We start from the raw sequence: 21855 nt of genomic DNA on the forward strand, positions 1-21855 counted from the left end.
TTCCGCCAGTACCTGCCAGGTAAGAGGGCAAGGTATGGCGTGAAGATGTATAAGCTGTGCGAGAGTGCATCAGGGTATATCTACAGATTTAGGATATATGAAGGAAAGGCCACCCCCAAACCAGACTGCATCCTGGACTACAATAGGTACATGGGAGGGATGGATTTGTCAAATCAAGTCCTGAAGCCCTACAGCGCCATGCGGTGTGGTATAAGAAGCTGGCCGGGCACATCATACAGATGGCTTTGTACAATGCGTATGTGCTACGTCGATGTGCAGGCCAGAGGGGAACTTTCCTGGAATTTCAAGATCTAATCTTTAGGGACCAGGAAGGGGGGGCACCCAGTACTTCTGGAAGCGAGGCCACACGCATCGTACCAGGGCAACACTTTCCAGGAGAAGTTCCCCAAACCGGTGGAAAGGGAAAGAGTCAAAAGAGGTGCAGAGTCTGCTATAAGAGCGGGATAAGGAAGAACACAATATACCAATGTGACACGTGTCCCGAAAAACCAGGGCTCTGTATAAAAGATTGTTTTAAAATGTATCATACATCCCTTGATTTTTAATTTACCCTGATGCACTCCGCACAGCTTACCCCCCTCATCTTTCCCTTCTGAGCCCTGCCGTATGCCCAGGCAGCTGATAACAGCCACATGTAGGGTATTGCCGTACCCAGGAGAACCCACATTACAATTTAAGGGGTGTATATCTCCGGTGGCGCATGCTGGGCACACTATATTGGACACTGAAATGGCATATATATATATAAAATTGCAAATCTCACACTGCACCATCTGCTGCGCATTATCTTTTACACAGTACCTGTGGGGTCAAAATGCTTACTACACCTCTAGATGAATGTCTTAAGGGGTGTAGTTTTTAAAATGGGGTCACTTCTCGGGGGTTTCAACTGTACTGATACCTCAGGGGCTTCTGCATACATGACTTAGCACCAGAAAAGCTCCAGTAGGCCAAATGGTGGTCCTTCCCTTCTAAGCCCTGCCGTGTGCCCAGGCAGCTGATAACAGCCACATGTAGGGTATTGCCGTACCCAGGAGAACCCACATTACAATTTAAGGGGTGTATATCTCCGGTGGCGCATGCTGGGCACAATATATCGGACACTTACATGCCATATATATATATAAAATTGCAAATCTCACTCTGCACCATCTGCTGCGCATTATCTTTTACACAGTACCTGTGGGGTCAAAATGCTTACTACACCTCTAGATGAATGTCTTAAGGGGTGTAGTTTTTAAAATGGGGTCACTTCTCGAGGGTTTCAACTGTACTGGTACCTCAGGGGCTTCTGCATACATGACTTAGCACCAGAAAAGCTCCAGTAGGCCAAATGGTGGTCCTTTTCTTCTGAGCCCTCCCATGGGCCCAAACGGCAGTTTATCACCACAAATGGGGTATTGCCGCACTAAGGACAAATTGGGCAACAAAATGGGGTATGTTGTTCCTTGTGAAAATAAGAAATTTTGATCAAAAATGACATCTTATTGGAAAAAATATCATTTTTTTCATTTCACAGCCCAATTCAAATAGGTGCTGTGAAAAAACTGTGCAGTCAAAATGATAACAAAAACCATAAATGAATTCCTTGAGGGGTGTAGTTTCCAAAATGGGGTCACTTCTGGTGGGTTTCCATTGCTTTGATACCTCTGGGGCTCTGCAAATGCGACATGGCACCCGAAAACCAATCCAGCAAAATCTGGACTCCAACAAACACATAGCGTTCCTTTCCTTCTGAGCCCTCCCATGGGCCCAAACGGCAGTTTATCACCACAAATGGGGTATTGCCGCACTAAGGACAAATTGGGCAACAAAATGGGGTATGTTGTTCCTTGTGAAAATAAGAAATTTTGATCAAAAATGACATCTTATTGGAAAAAATATCATTTTTTTCATTTCACAGCCCAATTCAAATAGGTGCTGTGAAAAAACTGTGCGGTCAAAATGATAACAAAAACCATAAATGAATTCCTTGAGGGGTGTAGTTTCCAAAATGGGGTCACTTCTGGTGGGTTTCCATTGCTTTGATACCTCTGGGGCTCTGCAAATGCGACATGGCACCCGAAAACCAATCCAGCAAAATCTGGACTCCAACAAACACATAGCGTTCCTTTCCTTCTGAGCCCTCCCATGGGCCCAAACGGCAGTTTATCACCACAAATGGGGTATTGCCGCACTAAGGACAAATTGGGCAACAAAATGGGGTATGTTGTTCCTTGTGAAAATAAGAAATTTTGATCAAAAATGACATCTTATTGGAAAAAATATCATTTTTTTCATTTCACAGCCCAATTCAAATAGGTGCTGTGAAAAAACTGTGCAGTCAAAATGATAACAAAAACCATAAATGAATTCCTTGAGGGGTGTAGTTTCCAAAATGGGGTCACTTCTGGTGGGTTTCCATTGCTTTGATACCTCTGGGGCTCTGCAAATGCGACATGGCACCCGAAAACCAATCCAGCAAAATCTGGACTCCAACAAACACATAGCGTTCCTTTCCTTCTGAGCCTTCCCATGGGCCCAAACGGCAGTTTATCACCACAAATGGGGTATTGCCGCACTAAGGACAAATTGGGCAACAAAATGGGGTATGTTGTTCCTTGTGAAAATAAGAAATTTTGATCAAAAATGACATCTTATTGGAAAAAATATCATTTTTTTCATTTCACAGCCCAATTCAAATAGGTGCTGTGAAAAAACTGTGCGGTCAAAATGATAACAAAAACCATAAATGAATTCCTTGAGGGGTGTAGTTTCCAAAATGGGGTCACTTCTGGTGGGTTTCCATTGCTTTGATACCTCTGGGGCTCTGCAAATGCGACATGGCACCCGAAAACCAATCCAGCAAAATCTGGACTCCAACAAACACATAGCGTTCCTTTCCTTCTGAGCCCTCCCATGGGCCCAAACGGCAGTTTATCACCACAAATGGGGTATTGCCGCACTAAGGACAAATTGGGCAACAAAATGGGGTATGTTGTTCCCTGTGAAAATAAGAAATTTTGATCAAAAATGACATCTTATTGGAAAAAATATCATTTTTTTCATTTCACAGCCCAATTCAAATAGGTGCTGTGAAAAAACTGTGCGGTCAAAATGATAACAAAAACCATAAATGAATTCCTTGAGGGGTGTAGTTTCCAAAATGGGGTCACTTCTGGTGGGTTTCCATTGCTTTGATACCTCTGGGGCTCTGCAAATGCGACATGGCACCCGAAAACCAATCCAGCAAAATCTGGACTCCAACAAACACATAGCGTTCCTTTCCTTCTGAGCCCTCCCATGGGCCCAAACGGCAGTTTATCACCACAAATGGGGTATTGCCGCACTAAGGACAAATTGGGCAACAAAATGGGGTATGTTGTTCCTTGTGAAAATAAGAAATTTTGATCAAAAATGACATCTTATTGGAAAAAATATCATTTTTTTCATTTCACAGCCCAATTCAAATACGTGCTGTGAAAAAACTGTGCAGTCAAAATGATAACAAAAACCATAAATGAATTCCTTGAGGGGTGTAATTTCCAAAATGGGGTCACTTCTGGTGGGTTTCCATTGTTTTGATACCTCAACACCTCTTCAAACCTGGCGTGCTGCCTAAAATATATTCTAATAAAAAAGAGGCCTCAAAATGCACTAGGTGCTTCTTTGCTTCTAGGGCTTGTGTTTTATTCCACGAGCGCAGTAGGGCCACATGTGGGACATTTCTAAAAACTGCAGAATCTGGACAATACATATTTAGTAGTATTTCTCTGGTAAAACCTTCTCTGTTACTAAAAAAAAATTGAATAAAATTGAAATTCAGCAGAAAAAATGAAATTTGCAAATTTCATTTCCACTTTGCTTTAATTCCTGTGAAATGCCTGAAGGGTTAAAAAACTTTCTATATGCTGTTTTGAATACTTTGAGGGGTCTAGTTTTTAAAATGGGGTGTTTTATGGGGGTTTCTAATACATAGGCCCCTCAAATCCACTTCAGAACTGAACTGGCACCTTCAAAAAAAGGCTTTTGAAATTTTCTTAAGAATTTGAGAAATTGCTGTTTATGTTCTAAGCCTTGTAATGTCCAAGAAAAATAAAATAATGTTCAAAAAACGATGCCAATCTAAAGTAGACATATGGGAAATGTGAACTAGTAACTATTTTGGGTGGTATAACCGTCTGTTTTTCAAGCAGATACATTTAAATTCTGAAAAATGCTATTTTTTGTAAATTTTGTCTAAATTTTGCAATTTTTCACAAATAAAGACTGAATATATCGACCAAATTTTACCACAAACATGAAGCCCAATGTGTCACGAGAAAACAATCTCAGAATCGCTTGGATAGGTTTAAGCATTCCGACGTTATTACCACATAAAGTGAAATATGTCAGATTTGAGAAATGGGCTCTGAGCCTTAAGGCCCAAACTAGGCTGCGTCCTTAAGGGGTTAAGGTTGCTGCTATTTTAATCCTTACGGATGCAGTGACCTTTTTTTTGTCTTTTTTTTAATGACCGCATTCTGAAAACCCTAACTTTTTTTTTGGGTGTCAGCTGTATATTAACAGCTGTCATGGTAGGTACCGGCGCTAGCTCCAATTCTGGCCGAGTAACCCCTTAGATGCCGCAGTCTATATGAACCGTGGCATTTAGGGGGTTAATGTTCTTTCCCCAAAGTGGATCCGGTGAATTTCCTCTTTGCTCGTGAGTCACATTTAGGAGGATTCTGGCTACACTATTTGTGGCCGCTTTAGAAAAGAATGGCTATGTGCACCATTGGCTATGAACTATTAGATGGCCACTGGAAGGACGACTTTAACTTATCAGGTCTGTGAGAAGTAACCCCTTCACTGCCAGTCCCATGCATGGTAAGTGTCTATAGGTACAATACTGTTCAGCTGCCCCACAGTCTACAAGTTGCACACAATTGGGAAAATGAACTTCTTTTTAATAGGACATCCACAAAAGTAAGATTTATATGATCAATTGCCTCAATAATATACTTCGTACATAATCCCCCTCCACACAGGCTATACAGATTGAGGTTCATGCCATGCACAACTGTCTCATAAAAGAGCACAAAGGAGGAATACAGTGCGCCATTTCCAATAGACATCAGTTATAGAACGCTGGAGACATCCCATCATGCCACAACAAATCACATAATTAACTGAAAGTATGCAGAACTTCATTGTGTCCGATAAACATCTTGGCTGACGGATCTATAGGTTAATGCAAACCAAATGTTATAAAGAAAAAAAAAAAGAGGATTATGAAAGAACAGTATGTCTGGCTTTGGACTGACGTGACTGTTCTTGCAGTTTGTGATGAGTCATTACACATGTGGGGCTGCTGGAGTATCTGCAGAATATTCTTAAAGGAGTAGTAGTATTTTCAGTCAATCACGCAGGTACAAGCGGCACGATCACTCAGTGCCTGAACTGCTGCTAGAGCGGCCATACACGAGAGCAAAGTCGTCCGTGCCCACCGATATCAGTCAACAATCTCATGTGTATGGGGGGGGGGGGCTTCTGATTGTCCCTAATGGCAGAGGTCAGCACCCAATACTATGACCTGTGGGAGATTCTCCCCCTTTCCCGCACTGAAATAAACAGGCACAGGCTGAGTGGAGCGTACATAAGCCAAAGCTAAAAAAAAGTGTATCCAAAAGAAAGGACAGGTATTAAGAATAGACTGATGCATCTTCTATACAGCTATAAACTGCATCAAAACTGCATGTGTCATCTTGGCCTTTAACATGTGCCATTTTCATGCAGTTTTTTTAATCCACAAGAATCTTCCCTATTGGCTTCAAAACAGTACGTGTGAAACCACCCTGATCTGCCAGAAAATGGTGAGCCTAAAAAGCTGTCTGTCAATCTTTATGATTGTAGCGTGTAAACGGCATCTTACAAAAAAAATAAAATAAAAAAAAAAGGTGATCGGAAAGAACCATTTAAAGAGAACGGGAAGGTTTTATTTTAGGAACATCAAAAATGATGAGGAAGATAAGAATTGGTATTATGCTGCCAAAATACGAATGTCCAACGCTGACCTATTTCTAGCTCCTATAACATGGCCCGATATGGGCCGTGAAAATGAGCACCAATCAACAAGACCGCTCATTGATCAGCGCTCGTTTGCTCCTTTCACAAGGAGCTATGTTTGGGGACCACCTCTCATCACTACGATCGCTCGTTCCCATACATTTTTATCATGTCGGCAGCACATCTACAGGGAGATGTGCTGCCGATAACGAAGATTTTTAATTCTGCATAAAATAGCAGGTCATCCGATGAACGAACATTTGTTTGATCTTTGGTCTATGTAATAAGGCCCTTAAGCCCTATATGTAAATGACTGGTCTTCTGCAAAGATGCCATCACTAAGCATTTAGACAGCGTGTGCGAGCTCAGTGGCAGGGGCGATGATATCTTTGCAATAGTATAGTCGTTTACATAGATTCTCACATGAATAGTGCTTCCCCTCTTCTGCTTTTAGGTCAAGAGCACTTTTTAAGATAAGGTTTTGAAAAATATGCGTTTACACTGGCACAGTTCGGCTGGGTTCACACTGAGTATTTGGCAGGAGGAAAATCTGCCTCAAAATTCTGTTTGGAATTGAGTGCCATTGAGCGCCGCGGTCATAAAGCGCCGTAAAATTCACTTTCTCTGCCTCCCATTGAGGTCAATGGGAGGTCAGAGGCGTAAACGCCCGAAGATAGGGCATGTCCCTTCTTCCCGCGAGCCGGTTTTTCCGCTCGCGGCAAAAAAACGTGTCCGTCTCCCATTGAAATCAATGGGAGGCATTTTCGGCCGTGTGAACTCCCCCTTATAGACATATCTAAAATTCAATGGCATCAGTGCAGAAATGATGTAGTACATGCTTGTGTTTTAATGTGTTCAGTAACACTTTTTTTTAATGTACTTGCTGGTGTCTGCGGATAAGGATCACCATATACACTATATGGACAAAAGTATTAGGACACCTTTTAATCATTGAATTTAGAGGTTTTATTCAGTCCCATTTTGACAGGTGTATAAAATCCAGTATCTAGCCATGAAGGCGAGTACCAGGAGAACGCTACCGGCCTGACCGCATTGTGCCATCTGTAAAGTTTGGTGGAGGAGGGATAATGATAGGGGGTTATTCTTCAGAAATTGGCCTAGGCCCCTTCGTTCCAGTGAAAATAAATCTTAATGCTTCAGCATATCAAGACATTTTGGACAATTGTAGATTCCAACTTTGTGGGAACGGTTTGGGGTTCGGCTCTATCCTGTTCCAGCATGACTGTCCCCCGGTTCACAAAGCAAGGTCCATAAGGACATGGTTGAGGTTGGGCGAGTTTGATGTGGAAGAACTTGACGGGTCCGCACAGGGCCCTGACCTCAACCGCATCCAACACCTTTGGGATGAACTAGAACGGAGATTGTGGGCCAGGCCGTCTCATCTAACATCAGTGTCTGACCTCACAAATGTTCTTCTGGATAAATGGGCAAAAACTCCCACAGACACTCCAAAATCTTATGAAAAGCCTTCCCTGAAGAGTGTAAGCTGTTTTATCGGCAAAAGTGTGTGGGGGTGGGGTCTCCATATTAATGCCTAAGGGTTTAGAATGGGATGTCATAAAAAGCTCCTGTAAGTGTAATGTGTAGGGGTCCCAATACTTTTGTCCACATAGTGTATATTGCTTCTTATGAAATGAAAACTTCCAGGGATCTGATGAGACTTGTCACAGAAACGTGTCATGCAGCAGCTATGAGAGCAAGTAAGGATTTCTATTCACCAAAAACAATGAATCATACCTGAAACATGGACTCGTAATCCAAATACAAGAGAATGCGTCATGAAGAAAAACTTCAATAAATAAAGAAGTATTCCCAGCTGCTATAGGTACACCGGATAATACATGGGTTACCCTGCAAAATGAGGCTTTAACCTATTGGGCACTTTAGAAAAATGTACATAGTAATAATACGTCCTGCCATCATCTGTGCCCAGTGGGACTTCTCCCTATTCTCAGTCCCCGCTTCTGACACAGCAATGGTCTGCGCCGTCTCTTTTCTCTGAAGACGGGAGAAGATAGCCCAGGTCTGAACTTGGCATAATAAGCTTGCCATATTGATGACAATCTTTCGATATTGCCTGTTACTTCCGATTCTATTCATTATCACAAAGTCTTCCGAATAGTATATGGACTTTGATATGGGGTGGGGGTTGTCAATGAGGAGTCTCCGTCAGCAAAAACCGGATATTCCCCATCTACTCTCCCCTAGATATCAGAAGTTGGGTGAAGGTTTGGCAGCCCAAAAATGGATGCCATCTTGATGGATGTCAAAATTTATTTGGAGGCACTAACAAATATTTTAATCTCTATGGGCAGCATAAGATGTCATATTAAAGAGGCTAATATATAGTATGGTCATAGATGACTATATTTTTATACATTAGAAATGTTCCCATCAGTAAGATTAAAAAAAAAAACAAACACATCTTCTTAACGTTCATTGTCCTGGTGCCTCTGCCGCAAGTCATTAATGCAAAATAAGGGCAATCCATTCAGGATTATGAATGAATGAATGATCACTTTTTGCCCATTGGAATTTTGTCAAAGACAACACAATTTAATACAGTTTTTGTAATCTTTGTACAGAATCAACAGACAGAGTAACACAAGCTGGAAGAGAAAAGGTCAGATGCCGGGGCTGTTAAAACATAAAAATGCTAAAAATATTCTAACCCCTGCCTGATAAAGGAAAGGGACGCCGAGCACAACCGTGAAGGAAAACACAACTGGATCTTTCCTCCTCTGTGCACCTACGAATACATAAATGACTAGTTTGGGGAAATGCCCGGAGAGACGCTGGTCAGAGCGATTGTGAGTTTGATAAAGAATCTAAATCAAAAATTCTAAGTCTTTACGGTATGTAGTAACACGATCGTGCTTCGTAACGCCCCTGAGCGGTGAAAGTCGCATAATGTGTATGTGTGAAAAGCGTAATATGACAGACACCCTAATAAAAAAGTGCAAATGTAAGATCTTTCTAGGAGACGGACTCTGAGATATGTGAAATATGTTCATTATGCAGCTCTTGTGGTCACACAGTCTTGACTTAGAACATTTTTGGGATGGGTGTTTCATTCATATCGGTCTACTTGCTGTATATGCCTGGATTATGTAAGTAAACATGGTCTTAAAGAGGACAGGTGACCATTTTCCCTGGAGAAATTCTGGGGGTGGAAATTCAGGTCGCACTAGCCGCACTTCTGCTGACTGCAAGGTGACTGCTCTGCCTCGAAGGGGCACGGAGATGAGGCATAGCCAGTCGCTGACTGAAGCATCTGCTGCTGGGCAGCAACATGAAAACTGAAGGATTATAACAAAATAAAAAAATAAAACAAAAATGATTGTGCTTTAGACGGCGTGCAAATAAAAAAAATCGCTAGAGAAACAATTCAAATCTAGTAAGTTGCCAACGTTTCTAGTAGATTTATGCACGAACATAAATACATAGAAAAATGCACCTTTTAATAAATTTGGGGCAAATCACTCCAACTATCTCCTTTACTTAGACTGGCGTAAGATACATCAGTCTAAGGCCCAGTTCACATGGGGTTTTTTTTACGCTGAATTTGATGCGGAAACCGCGATGGAATCAGCAACAAACGGCTGAAACCACCTCCCATTGATTTCAATGGGAAGTGGAGGAGTTTTTTTTCCGCAGCGGTTTTTAGCTGCTCTTTCTTGCCGTGGTTCCGCCTCTGACCTCCCACTGAAATCAATGGGAGGCAGAGAAAGCGTTTTTCACCCATGGCGCTCAATGTCCGTGGGTGAAAAACCTCCACGAAAATCACAGAATTTGGAGGCAGATTTTTCTGCCCGCGAAAAAACGGTGTGTGAACAGGCCCTTAGGCCCCTTGCACACGACCGTAGCTTTTATCTGTAATTATGGATAATCTACAGACCCATTTATTTCTATATGCCACGGACACCTTTCTGTATGTGTTTGTCCGGGCCGTAGAAATGATCCGCAAAATATACAAAATGTCCAATTCCTGTCCGCAATTGCAGCATGGACTTGCCCATAGAAGTCTATGGGCGCGACCAAAATTCGGTGGTTATCCCAGTGATCAGACATTTATTACTTATCTTGTGGATAAATGCTAACCTTGGTAATACCCCTTTAAGTATGGCAGTCGCTAGTGACTGCAGCATTTTAGTAAAGTGGCTGGGATCAGTGTGATGTCAGCTGTTACATCTCCGCAATGTTTCAGACAAAAGTTATACATTGTGTTATGCCTAAGAGAGGTGACATAGAAGTTTGAGAACAGCAGGACAGAATGCCTGTGTCATGCTCCGCCCCTTACTCTACACTGGGCATACCACAGTGCATCACTTTTGCCTGGAGTTTTCCTTTAATTATCACATATCTTTTGTATCCCTTTACAAAGCATTTGATCATTTGAATATTTCCCATAGAAGCTTGCAAATCCTCTATGTCTCATGTTCAGTGAAGCCTGCAGGAACAAGTGAATGGATAACCGTCCATTATTTCCTGTAACGGTGGTCCCAGGGGGCCCTGGTATCAAGTTAGCAAAGTAAATATTAGGTATCTAAAGCGCTAGACATGCTCTGTAATTTAAGCCTTCAGTAAATGTTAGAGAACCTGTTTAAAAACAAACACGATACCATAGAAGGCTAGATGTAAAGAACGGCCATGACATTGAACCACGTCACATCACGGACCTGATCAATCTAAACTTACTCTACTGGATTAATAGGAAGTCCTACCAGTCAGTGAGTAGAAGGTAGAAAAGTCACATTTCCCATGAGTTATGGTCTCGCTGATTAGTTTTCTCAGAAGACGAGGCCATTGGGACAAGGTCTCATGTAACGGTTGTTCTTTGGGGCACAAGAACTAGGAAAGTTTAGCAGAATTGAATAGCATTTCTTGAAAGCCAAAGCTTCAGCTGTCTCCGTTAATGCCCTGGTGTATTTATGAGGTTCACATTGCAGTGATCGGATTCTTACAAGGTGGCTCCTCAATGAGGTAGGAGCAGGTTAGGGTGATTTTTCTAGGTCTACACATTTAGTACTTTCTTTATTCAAGGTTCCTTATATTTTACTAAAATACACGCAGCCACTAGATACAGCCACGTGTAATATTTGCGCTTCAGCATATTAGCCATATCCACTCTCTGTGCACTTCAACAATAAAAAGGCCATTTCATGCTGACAATACAAAGCCAGACCCTGATGCTCCACCAGAGGGCTGACCAAAAGGATAACATGACGGATGAGATTCATTCCTTCACCCTACAAGCCGCCTGTCCAGGTCACAACAAGCTCCAATGCAGCGTTTCTGGAGTCATAAAAAGCTGGATTGAAGCGTTTGGAGGTCACTTTACAACAACATATATCTAAATACCTAATAAAGGTTCTGTAGACAGGGAGCTTATAGGAAAAGGTTGTCGGATCTGAGGCCATATATAGAGAAGAATAAAACGGATTTGAGCCACCTAAAGTGAACCAGTAGTTAACCCCTTGGAGACCGTCAATTTTGGTCTTGTGGACACAGCCAATTTTTTTCAAATCTGACGTGTTCATTTATGTGGTATTAACTTTGCAATGGTTTTACCTATCCAAGAGATTCTGAGATTGTTTTCTTGTGACATATTGTATTTTTTGTTGGGTGGAAAAATTTGGGCGATAAATTCAGTATTTGTGGAAAACCCCAAAATTGAGAAAATGTGCAAAAATTTTTCTCAATTTTAAATGTATCTGCTTGCAAAACAGATGGTTATACCACACAAAATAGTTACTAGTTAACATTTCCCATATGTCTACTTTATGTTTGCATCGTTTTTTTGAACATACTTTTTTTTTTCTAGGACGTTACAAGGCTTAGAACTTTAGCAGCAATTTAGGACATTTTCTTGAAAATGTGAGAAACATTTTTTTAGGGACCAGTTCAGTTGTGAAGTGGCTTTGAGGGCCTTATATATTAGAAACCCCTCATAAGTCACCCCATTTAAAAAAAACTGCACCCCTCAAAGTATTCAAAACAGCACTTAGAAAGTTTCTTAACCCTTTAGGTGTTTCACAGGAATTAAAGCAAAGTGGGGGTCAAATTTACAAATAAATTTTATTTTATTTTTTTTTAGAAAATCCATTTTAATTTATTTTCTTCTGTAACACAGAAAAAGCAATGAAAATGAAAATCTATGGTTTTTTTTTCTATAATAAAATCTAGTTTTAGCTTAGATTTTTCCATCTTCACATTAAAGGAAAAAAAGCACCCTAAAATTTGTAAAGCAAACTCTTCTGAGCACGGCAATACCCCATATGTGGTAATAAACGGCTGTTTGGACACACTGCAGAGCTCAGAAGGGAAGGAGCACTATTTGGCTTTGGTGCTCAAGTTAGGAATGGTTTGCGGAGGCCATGTCGCATTTGCAAAGCCCCTGAGGGACCATAATAGCTGAAACACCCCAAAAGTGACCCCATTTGGGAAACTATACCCCTAAAAGCATCTATCTAGGGGTATAGTGAGCATTTAGACCCTATTGGTCTTTTGAAGAATTTATTAGAATTAGGCCGTGAAAAGTAAGATCAACATTTTTTTCTACTAAAATGTTGCATTTTTTCATTTTCACAAGGGATAAAGAAGAAAAAGCATGTCAACATTTCTAAAGCAATTTCTCCCGAATATGGTAATACCCCACATGTGGTCATAAACTGCTGTTTGGACACACCGCAGGGCTCAGATTTTTTTTGGGTGCCATGACACATTTGCAAAACTCCTGAGGTCCCAGAGTACAGTGGATCCCCCACGAAGTGACCCCATTTTGGAAACTACACCCCTCAAAGCATTTATCATTTGCATGGACATATGACCGGGCTTAGAAGTGAAGAGCACCATGCGCGTTTGAGGCCTATTTTGGCGATTTTCACAGCATTAGTCCACAGTTGCAAGGCTCTGAGGTCAAATAGTAAAACAAACCTACAAGTAGTGACTCCTATTTTGGAAACTACACCCCTTAAGGCATTTTAAGGTGTGTAGTTAGCATTTCAACTCACAGGTATTACTTCATTAGAAATTAATTAACCCTTGCAGGACTGAACCATTTTTTGCTTTTCCATTTTCATTTTTCACTCCCCGCCTTCCAAGAGCCATAACTTTTTTCTTTTTCTGTCAATCGAGTGGGGTGATGGCTTTTTTTTGTGTGGGAGGAGTTATAGTTTATATTGGCACCATCTAAAGTACCATATAATGTACTTGGAAACTTAAAAAAAAAAAGAATAATTCTTTGCAGGCTGAAAATTGGAAAAAATGTGATTCCTACATTGTTTTTTGAGTTTTGTTTTTATGAGCGGGAAAAACGACAACTTAACTTTATTCTGCTGCTCAATAGGATCACTGTGATACCAAATTTATATAATATTTTACAAAGAAAAAACTATTTGTTATAAAAAAAACACTTTTTTGTACACATTTTATTACTCCCCTAGGGGACTTGAGCCAGCGATCGTTAGATCGCTGGTATAATAGACTGCAATACTAATGTATTGCAGTAAAATGTCATTTTTACATGTTCCTGGCCGTTCGTCCTGGGTGTCAGTTGTAATGACACCCGCAGCAAAACAAGAGGATCAGCGGCGACCACTTCAATTATAACCCTTATAATATATCATCCTCTATGGAGGAAGGAACAACACAGTATATTTTGTTTTTATCAGAACACAAAACACAATGATGTCATCGATGATGTAAAAAAAAATAAAAAATTATGTAGGTGAAAATCCTGCCAATTGGTCTAGTCTTTTTGGTGCCCTAGGGTCCATTAAAATGTGGTTACGATGGAAAAAATAACCCGAAATTAAATCAAATTCATCCTGTGCATTGCACCGTCCATAAATATCAGGTGGCTATGCCAGGTTACTTCATAATATGCAAACTCTGATTTGGAGGACATCACTTCAATGCACAAAAATATCTGCGTTAAAATGTCATTTTCTGATCTTTTTTTTTTTATACATTAATCCATTAGTGACTAGGAAAAAAAAAAAACTATAGAGAGAAAAACGGGCCAAAACTTTGTGAAAAGTATTTTCCCCACTTCTATCACCATGGGTATCATAGATGCTGGAATTTAAAAATCTATCCATTCGGGCCCAAACTGCAAAATAACAAGCTTTGCAATATACTTGACTGATCCAGCTCCAGCCCCCCCCCCCGGCACACTGATTGGTCACTATGGTCACCGAGTGAGTGGTAACTCTGTATTACATGGCAGAATGCACAGAGGGACAACAGGAGGGCCAGCATTGGTAACGTAAGTGTACAGTAAAACTTGTTATTTTGCAATTTTGTGCCCATATGAATAAAACTTGGAAATCCAGTAGTCCACCAGGCAAGAGAGACATGATCGATGTTGCTCTTGAATTGGGAACCCTACTATTACCTCCAGATAACCCCCGCTCTTTGCTTGTTTGTATCAGTGTCTGTCTAATTTTTTTTAAAGCCATATAGGAGCAGAAAGGACCAGGATAATGCAGACCAAAAAGTTTTTATTTTTTGTATGGTTTAGTAACATACATTCTACAACATACTAACGTATTTTTGCATAGAAGGGACTTTTCCCCACGTTATTTTCTCTAAATTTATTTTCACTTCCTTTAAATGGATAACATCCTCAAAGACTATGCAATGTTTAAATTCACTACCATGTTCCCGAATTACAAGAGGCATTTTTAAACCCTCTGATGTTCCTATATGTATACATATGTAGGGTGGAAAGGAGAAAGGGCCCCTCTAATCACAAGGGTTGACTGAGGTAGGATCGCTTTCGAGTTCTCAGCTGCGAGTTTGCTGGTGATCGGAGAGCCAAGTCCAAAAATAACAGCAAGAAGAGACCTAGCAACCATAAGATGTTTATATCTCCATTCAACACTGCCCTCCTCAAGGGACAAATGATCTGAATGTTCTGGGATGAGCCAGGCTGGAGATACTGCTGTTAAATCCAAAACTTTCACCCATCTTCAGGGCTCGCACTTGTAGCTAGATTTCATAGAATTATTCTTAACTTTATAATGCAGCTCAAAAAGCTGCGGCAAGAAGCACAACATAAATATATACTGTAATAAAAAAAAAATTCAACTGTCCCCGTCACTGGTTATGCGATCATAGTCTGTAATCGTGATCATGGAAAAGTTTGTATATAAAACTTTTCATACCCATCCCCCTTCTATCACTCACTAATTTGGAAGGCATATTGCTGTATGGTAGCGATTTAAAGCTCAATATGGAGATCGTCCGCGGCAGACGAGACCTTTTTTGCATTTTCTTCTTTGAACACCAAGTATACTTTTTAATTTGACCTGGTTTGTTTTACAATGTTAAGGACTACAGACTCGTAAAGGTATTTTCTTCACATAATATAGGCATATATTCTATATCTTCTCCCTCCATTATGCAGCGTATGGAGAATCCAATATATACATTGGGGTATTAATAGATATCAGTAATCTCTATGGAACAGGTGCCATTCTATAATATACTAAAGGAGAACTAGGATCTTGACAGCTACATTGAGCAGGGCACATTCTAGGTATTGGCATAGCACATGTCACATTTTAGAATAGCATTATATGGGGAAAGGTCCCCTGTACTATTAGCCCAAATGGAACAAAGGCATTTTGGGTTTTCAGGATGAAACAGCGAAACGTGTGTTGGGGCAGATGGGATAACCACTCAGCCTGAAGCCATTTACTGAGAAGTTGTCATCATGTTTAAGCACTTTATGGAAATTATTGGCCTACTAAGGGGTGATCTGCTAAGGTCTGAGCTCCTCAGGACTTCATATAAGTATTGGCTGAGAATAACATATCACCAGGTTTACGCCAGTTTTCTGGCGTAAAATAGTCGCCAATTTTGGCACACTCAATAGTTGGGCTAAAATTTGCGGCTTTTTACTTTTATAAACACTTTCCAATAATAGCTAGAAACGGGGTGGAGCTTAGCCAAAAAGGGCGAGGCCTCATACTGGAGAGATTTATCATAACTTTTGCCAGAAACTGGCGTAAATTTAGCAAATCTACACCTGCTCATATCTGGCGTAGATTTTCATTTCTATCACACGGACATCCACGGATGCGCCAAATATAATAAAAGTTGTGCATCGCTTAATATATTTGGCGAATTTCCTGCCTACGTACATTAGTGTAAGACTGACATGTAATATTTATCCCCCGGTGAGTCTCTCTCTTCTCAGGTGGATGAATGAATCATTAGATATTGTGATATTAACATGTTGTTTTATATTTTCAAATAAAGACTAAGATTTTATTGTATTGTAAGTAATTTTGGATGTTTATACCCAGGACTTAAGGATACTGGGCAATGCTTAGGATTTTTATGGAATTTAGCTTTCTTATTTATGTACGAACCTCTTATGTATAACAGTCAATACTGCAAATCTGACAGCTGCAGTAACAAAGACATTTAAATTGTTCTGAAATCTCAGACAGGCGTCAACAAAACAGATATAGATCCATGTATTAATAAAACATGGCAGATCATTTAACTCTATAGTCTATAAGCCATTTTTTTTTTTTTTTATATTTGGGTTTCTAGCTTCATATGAGCAAATGCTAGAAGGAACCGCACCACTGATTGGAGGAGAGCTGCCGATTGACAGGGCTCTCCTCAAGTAGCGTCCACACGTGAATTTCACAGGACTGTGGTAGTGGCTAGCAATACCCTCAAACTCCAGTTGGGTGGGTTGTACAGTGGGCACATTGCAGCTCCCGTCAGATGCGGATAGGCATCCGTGAGATGCTTATATTTAAAGTGCCACTCTATTATAATTTTTTTTTTTACTAATGACATTGTTTTTTTTCTATTCCTGTATATGATTGTAGGGGCAGCCATCTTGCCTTAACTCGGAGCTATAGAGGTCTTACCTTTCATTGTCCTGCCTGCGATGATAAGGAAAAGACTATTGGTCAGCATGGCAGCCATAAGGGCTGTACAGGTGGTACTGCTGTCAGGGGCCCAGGCAAATGAGAGGCACAAAATGCGACCCACCCACTACCAACCTGTAGCTGCATGGGAGACTTTTCACTGTAAAATTTTCAATGGGATCACATGCCCGCAATCTAACGTGTAAGGAGTCAGCCTGATAATTCAGTACCCATACAGGTCCCACTAATGCCAGACTAAAGAAATGTGTCCCAAAGCTACAACCAAGAAGAGTGATGAATGGTTGAACCTTATCTCTTCTCAACTCACACTGTTAGTATAAAAGGGGAACTAAACATTCAAAAAACTTGACATGTCATTGTGACATGTCAGAAGTTTTGATCAGTGGGGGTCCGAGCACTGGGACTCCCACCAATCGCTAAAAACGAAGCGGTAGAAGCGCTCGCGTGATCGCGGAGCCAAATAGTTTCTGATACTTTCATAGACTTTCTATTGAGCCCTTACATCAATTTGTTACCCTTTAATACCTAACCGTAAAGGCTGCGCGAGTACAACAAACGATAGATATATCATTCTAGAACATGAAAAATATAGAAAAGAATCTAGCGGCATGTAAATAATGCCCTAAAAAGTGAAAAGCCCAAGTTGGCCCTTACCTGTCCGCAGCCATGGGCGCTGCACACAAAAGGACGATCGTCTCCCATTACCCTTTCTGCAGACCAAACAAAAAAAAAAAGAAATAAATAGTTAGCTACAATGTATAACATAAAATATCACTTTCCATAATCAGGTCAATGCTGTATAGTAAGAAGGAATCTCTAAAAATATTTTGGGCTTGTGAGTAAAACTTAAGAGGAATTCCCATCATGTAATGCTACGGCTTATCGCTAGGATATGCCATAACATCATGATCCATGGGGGCCCGACCTCTGGGACCCTTTCAATTCCATGGATAAAGAAGCAGAAGCCGATTTTGCTTTTTCAGTACACAGTCACACTACCCCCCACCCGCTGTAGACTTAAACGTGTCCATAGGGCTCCATTAGCCCAACGGAGGCCAAAAAGAGAGTGTCCTTTAGGCCTCCGAGGGGATGTGTTTTTTGTTTGTTTTTTAAAGCATAGATATGTATGGACAGAGACATCAGGAGCTTTCCCAGGGCCGGTGTCCCCGTGCACTGGAAGCATCAGGTAGCGCTCTACCTAGGGGCTCCAGCCCTCGGGAAGTTCCTGACCTCACTCTCTATATATGGACAGGGACGTCAGGAGCTTTTCCAAGGCCGGTGTCCCCGTGCAGAGGAAGCATCAGGTAGCGCTCTGCCTAGGGGCTCCAGCCCTCGGGAAGTTCCTGACCTCACTGTCTATATATGGACAGTGACGTCAGGAGCTTTCTAAGGGCCGTTGGCGCTCTGTAAGGGGGTCGGTGCTGTTCAGGCAATGTATCCCACTGTATGCATATAGATGTGAAGTGAGCCTTAAAGATATAATTATCAAGCTTTATTTACACGGGACTAGATGACAATACATTTCTAGTTCAGAAATCCATCAGTTTAAAAATGAATAAAATAGAGAATACGTCTAAACACAGCAGGATGCTCAAACGCTTGCCAGATGAAATATAAATATATAAAACGGCTTCTGCCGTGTGTACGCATCTTATTCAAGCTCCTGCTATCTGGTGTCCAATTTCATAAAGGGGCATGTGGGTACAAAACTTCTCCCTGGCCGAGCTCCAAGTCCTAAGTGATAAGCGCTGAACAGCGACTCAGAATATCTGCCCAGTCAACCTTGTGCGGGGTCAAACAGGTGCAAGCGTTTGAAGCCACTCACCACCCGCAAGGAAATCACTGATCTTTTCATCGCCCTCACATTCAATCAACACCAAATACCTTTCATCTTCTCGTCTTTTCCAAAAAACAATCAACTATAATGACAAGAAATCACTTGCAGCAAAATTCAATTCCTCCAACATCTGAAAATCCAGAAACCCTGATAATCTGCCATCTCTTTCTGTCACAATATTCCAAGAGGATCTTAATAAGGGCCAGTTCTCACAGAGTTTGACGCGTTTTTTTGACGCGGGAAAGGGGCCAAAAAATGGCTGAAAATGCCTCCCATTGAGTTCAATGGGAGGCAGAGGTGTTTTTTTCCCGCAAACGGAAAAACCGTCTTGCGGGAAAAAGAAAGGACATGCCCGACCGGGCGTTTATGCTTCTGACCTCCCATTGACATCAATGGGAGGCAGAAGAGGGGTATTTCGCTGCGTTTTTTGGTCGCGACGCTCAATGGCCGCAGGCGAAAAACGCTGCAAAAATCGGCGTGCAGGCAGAGCAAAATCTGCCTCAAAATTCCAAACGGAATTTTGAGGCAGATTTTCCACCTGCAAAAAACGCAGTGTGAACCCAGCCTTAATCTCAGTAGACCAGAAGCCGAAATAGTTTGGACCACAAATATACGGTTAAACACATAATTATATACACTTTTTATTTTGTCTTGACCGATAGAGTTACATGTCGTTTTCTTCTCCAGTCAGGTCTAAAGCTAAACTGAGTGTTCCGTTAGTTACCAGAAAGCTATGCATTGTGGGATCTCAGGTGACAACACTGTTAGAGCCAAGCGGTATGGCTACATTCAGACAAGCAGGTCTGATTTGTGCGTGTAAAAACGCAGTGTTTTTCCTACATTTCATGTCCATGTGCCACCTGTGTGCGTTGCGTATTGGCATCAGTGTGCTTTGCGTGTGGCATGCATTTTTCACGTCCATTTCTCTGCATTTCTTTGTAACTGATGCGTGAACCACGGACAGCACACGGATGTCGTCCGTGTGCTGTCCGTGGTTTTCACACACACATTGACTAGGTGCATGAAAAACTATAGGACATGCAGTGAGTTTCACGCAACTGAAACTCGCTACGTGAAAACTCACGCATGTCTGAATAGCCCTATTTAAATAAATGGGTCCGTAAGCTCTGAGTTATTTTAACGCACAACACACGGACGAGAAACACACATATAAACTCCTGTAAATGCAATTCCCTTATGTCAAAAAAAATAAAAAATCAAGCACTTATCCCCTATGCCATGATAAGTGGTTATAACAGAAATGAATGTTGTTATAATAAAGTTGTTACAATAGGACATCCCCTTTAAATCTTAAGGCTGGCCAAACACAGATGCACGTTGACCGAACCCGCTGACCATCTAATGTATATGGCGGCGTCCCGACTCTCCCCCGACAGCAGTTGTCGGGGAGAGAAGGATCGGGTGTGTTGAATTTCAACATACCAGATCCTTTGGTTAGTTAGTAGATAAGCCGCTGCCAGGAGTCTCGCAGCGACTGTATCCCGTCTCCCTATTAAAAACACACGCACACTCAGCTGAGCCAAGCGTGCACGTGTATGGGGGACTCAGGAGAAATAGATGTCACCCGAAATAGCTATCTAAATTGTATGGACAGCTCATCTCCGAAAGATTCTTAACCAGACGCACTGTCCCTCTGTCTTAGCATTAACATAAAACTAGATAGAGATGAGAGACTGCGCCATTATTGAATGCTTACATCACAACTTAAGATGAAGAGGTTTTCACCCAATGTGACCAAATGTGGCGATCACTGATAAGTTATGCCCATAGTAGTAATAATAATAATAATAATAGTAATAATAATAGTAGTAATAATAATAATAATAATAATAATAATAGCAGTAATAATAATAATAATAGTAATAATAATAGTAGTAATAATAATAATAATAATAATAATAATAATAATAATAATAGTAGTAGTAGTAGTAGTAGTAATAATAATAATAGTAATAATAATAGTAGTAATAATAATAGTAGTAGTAGTAGTAGTAGTAGTAGTAGTAATAATAATAATAATAATAGTAGTAGTAGTAATAATAATAGTAATAATAGTAATAATAATAATAATAATAGTAGTAGTAATAATAATAATAATAGTAGTAGTAGTAGTAGTAGTAGTAGTAGTAGTAGTAGTAGTAGTAGTAGTAGTAGTAATAATAATAATAGTAGTAATAGTAGTAGTAGTAATAATAATAATAATAATAATAGTAGTAATAATAATAGTAATAATAATAATAATAGTAGTAATAATAATAGTAATAATAATAATAATAATAATAGTAGTAATAATAATAGTAATAATAATAGTAATAATAATAATAGTAGTAATAATAATAATAGTAATAATAATAATAATAATAATAATAATAATAGTAGTAGTAGTAGTAGTAGTAGTAGTAATAATAATAATAGTAGTAATAATAATAATAGTAATAATAATAGTAGTAATAATAATAGTAATAATAATAATAGTAATAGTAATAGTAATAATAATAATAATAATAGTAATAATAATAATAATAATAATAATAATAGTAGTAGTAATAATAATAATAGTAGTAATAATAATACAATTAATAATAATAGTCACCGCAGGAGCCGTCACAGCAGGGACAGTAGATGGCTTTAAAAAAAACGTTTCGATAATTTCCTAGAACAAAAAAAATCTTCGCTCCTTTGTGTAAAAAATGTTCCCTTCCCCTTTCCCATTCCTTGGTTGAACATGTCTTTTTTTCAACCGTACTATGTAACAAAAAAAAACTAACATTTCTACCCAAATATTATGTACACAATGACATTTTATCTAAGGGGTGGTGAATAGGGCTTCCTCTCCACAAACCCCAGGGCAGTATGGGAAATGCTCCATATAGTTATGCCATGACACAGATTCTTTGCCCTTTTTGGGGTTTTTCAAACACAGTAACATTGTTGAATGGGGGTTGGGGATTTTTTAGATTCTACAAATAACGCGAGTGAAGTTTGCCGTTACTTTGCGGATCAAGTGAA

General features: G+C 40.2%; 1 protein-coding gene across 2 annotated transcripts in view; it reads right to left on the reverse strand.

Annotated features, from left to right (window-relative positions):
- Window positions 1–21855, reverse strand: part of ATF7 (activating transcription factor 7) — an 87907-nt gene that overhangs the window by 22162 nt on the left and 43890 nt on the right. For both annotated transcript variants that reach the window (XM_075851869.1, XM_075851870.1), the window contains exon 2: window positions 17643–17698. In XM_075851869.1, coding sequence (XP_075707984.1) covers window positions 17643–17690 — 48 coding nt within the window. In that variant the 5' untranslated portion in view covers window positions 17691–17698. The remainder of the gene's footprint in view (window positions 1–17642; window positions 17699–21855) is intronic.

Source organism: Rhinoderma darwinii, chromosome 2 (genome assembly GCF_050947455.1).
Source record: "Rhinoderma darwinii isolate aRhiDar2 chromosome 2, aRhiDar2.hap1, whole genome shotgun sequence".
Classification (NCBI taxonomy): Eukaryota; Metazoa; Chordata; class Amphibia; order Anura; family Rhinodermatidae; genus Rhinoderma; species Rhinoderma darwinii.